This window comes from Pneumocystis jirovecii (genome assembly GCF_001477535.1).
Source record: "Pneumocystis jirovecii RU7 chromosome Unknown supercont1.67, whole genome shotgun sequence".
Classification (NCBI taxonomy): Eukaryota; Fungi; Ascomycota; class Pneumocystomycetes; order Pneumocystales; family Pneumocystaceae; genus Pneumocystis; species Pneumocystis jirovecii.
In genome coordinates this window covers 302-3,100 of record NW_017264841.1, presented here as the reverse complement: position 1 = coordinate 3,100, position 2,799 = coordinate 302, and the positions used below count along the sequence as shown (strand labels likewise).

General features: G+C 22.5%; 1 protein-coding gene across 1 annotated transcript; it reads right to left on the bottom strand.

The window, feature by feature from the left end:
* Nucleotides 1-1,351, bottom strand: T551_03753 (uncharacterized protein; the record flags this gene model as incomplete). The annotated part of the gene is made up of 3 exons (XM_018376016.1): nt 1-1,080; nt 1,138-1,252; nt 1,291-1,351. Coding segments are annotated over 3 exons (1,256 nt in total), but the record flags the coding sequence as incomplete, so codon positions are not given.
* Between the last annotated feature and the right edge of the window lie 1,448 nt (nt 1,352-2,799).

Below are 2,799 nucleotides of genomic sequence, written 5' to 3'. Positions count from 1 at the left end.
GTAGCATCTTTATTGTCTTCATTAGTATCTGATAGCGATAAATCATATAATTTTGATTTAAAAGACTTGCATTTAGGTTTCAATCTTTTTTCTAAGGTATCGCATATTTCTTTTTTGCTTTCATCCATTTTCTTCTTAGTGTTGTCATATAAATCCTCTAATTGAGGTAAAAGGCTGCAAAGTTTATGACAACTTTCAATATTAGCTTTACAGTTATGAAAATAATTGTTTAATAATAATACTAAAAGATCAATTGTATCCTTTATCCCTGGTTTTCCAACTTCGTCTTTGAATATTTTTTCTTTTCCAACTTTTTCTATTAATATAATTTCTTTTCCTACTGGATTAAATGGTAAAGAAAAATATTTGTATTCTACTTCATTTTCACACTTTTTTTCTATTTTTCTACATTCATCATTAAGAGTGTTATTACAATTTGAGTTATGAAAGTAACATTCCTCGAGTAATAAATTACATTTTTCTTTTGATATTTTAATATCCATAAGAAAAATTTTTACATTAAGTTGTAAACTACTGCACTTTTCTTCCATTAATTTTATGAGATCTTCACATCTATTTAAGGGAGTCAGACAAAACTTCATCAATTCATCACTTTCTCCCATGAATGCAAGACATTTTTTGTCAATTATTTTCTCACACTCTTCTTGAGTTTTCAAATTGCCAGATAAGACTCTTAAAAGAAATTCTGTTTTCAGATTATCTCTTCTTTCTCTTCTACATGATGTTCTTAAATAATTGCATTCTTCATTAACTTCTATTGGACATGCTTCTTCTATACGCATACATTCTTTTTCATACAAACAATAAGAACTTATGGACGGTTCACTTCGGATACTTTTTAAACTTTGTTTAAGTATAGTACATTTTTCTGTAATAGTTTTTTTTAAAGTATCGCACTTTTCATCTAGTTTTTTTTCTTCGCATAGTTCTTTTAATACACGGAAGGAGCTTTCTAGAATTTGAGTCATATTTCTTAAATTTTCACAGTATTTTCTTAGCCTTGCTTTACATTCAGTATTCATTGCATTTTTTAGAATTAAGGCAAAAATATTTCCTTCACTAAATAAATAATTTGTTAATTTTACAAGTTCTAGTATTATTTAAAGGTTTTTGTACGTTATATACAATAATGGATTTTGTGACGGATTTTGTGGTGGATTTTGTGGTGGATTTTGTGGTGGATTTTGTGGTGGATTTTGTAATGGATTTAAAGATTCTTTATAAATAGATTCTAAAAAGTTAAAAATCCGAAAAAATAAAATATAATACCAATGTTTTTTGAAAAAGCATACGCTATGCCAAGAAAGCCGGCTAATGCAAATGCTTTCATCTATAATGGTAACAAATAATAATTTTTGTAAAAAGTGCTTCACATTTGACATCGAAAAATATCGTTCTCAGTTAAAAAATAGCGATAAACGATAATAATAAAATACAATAAATAAATAGGCAAATATGTACCATTTTGAATTGTACTGTATTGTACTTAGATATTTTGACTCTCGTTGAGTTTTTAATTTTTAATATTAATATGTAAATTCTCACAAAAAAATATTTTTAATAAAGATTTTAAATAACAATTTTATTAATATTTTTTATGATTTTTACTTTCTAATACTCTCTTTATTATTATTCTCTATCTTTTACTTCATTTTTATAGATATAAATAATATTGTCTTGATTTTTTCTACATTTGTCTTATTTTTTGAATTTAACTTTCCGAGTGCTTCTAAAAAACTTGAAAATATAGTCAAGATTTTCACTTTTTATTTTTTATTTAAAGCTATTTCATAAATTTATTCATTTTTATTTTTTATTTTTGGTTTTAGAGTTGAAATATAAATTTTAAATTATTTATATGGTATTTTTTTGTTTTTTTTAACCTTTTGTTCATTTTTTGTTGATTTTTCCTATTCTAGAGTAATTCAAATTGTAAAAATGCTTTTTAAATAATAATTATTATGGCTTTTAAAATTTATTTGTACCTTTGTGTGTTTCAATTTTTGGTTTAGGATTTTTATTTTTTTATTTCGTACAAGTTTTGTATACTTCTAATATTAGTAAATTCCAGCAAATTGCTTTATTGGCTTTAACTTTTTTAATTTTTGTTTTAAATTTTCTTGTTTTTTAATTTTTTTGGAATTTAAAAAGAATTTTATATTCATCAACCTTAAAAAATTTAATTCTCTTTAGTTTTTGATGTATAAGACATATTTTTTTAAAAAATATTTATAATTTTTTGAATTTATAAATATCTCAAACATTTGTTTTTGTGATTAATTTTTAGTTTACATTTTTTATATTTTTCATAAATCATTTTTAATTTTATATTTTTGGCTTTTCATACAGTCAAATTTTTAGATATTACTGTAATATAGATTATTCTATTCTACAAGTTATTATTCTAAATATTCTTTTTAAATGTTCTTTTTAGAAATGACAACAATTATATAAATATTTATCCATTCATTTGAATTTTTTTGGAATTAAAAGTATACATTTTAAAATAAATAAAATTAGGAGTAAAATACACAATAATGGTTAATTTTAGAATATGTTTTATAGTTTTATTTATGTTCAAATGTCTCTAAAGTAGTATGGAGTAAATCAGGAGTAAATATAGATAACGCAAAAACGAATAGAAAATATAATATAAAAAGCATGGCTAGTAAGAAAATGGCTTAGTGAAAAATATAGGTTAATTATATAGAAAAAAGAGTTTTTAAAAAAAATTCAATCTAAATTGACACAGTTGACACAGAAGAGACTATTTCTAAT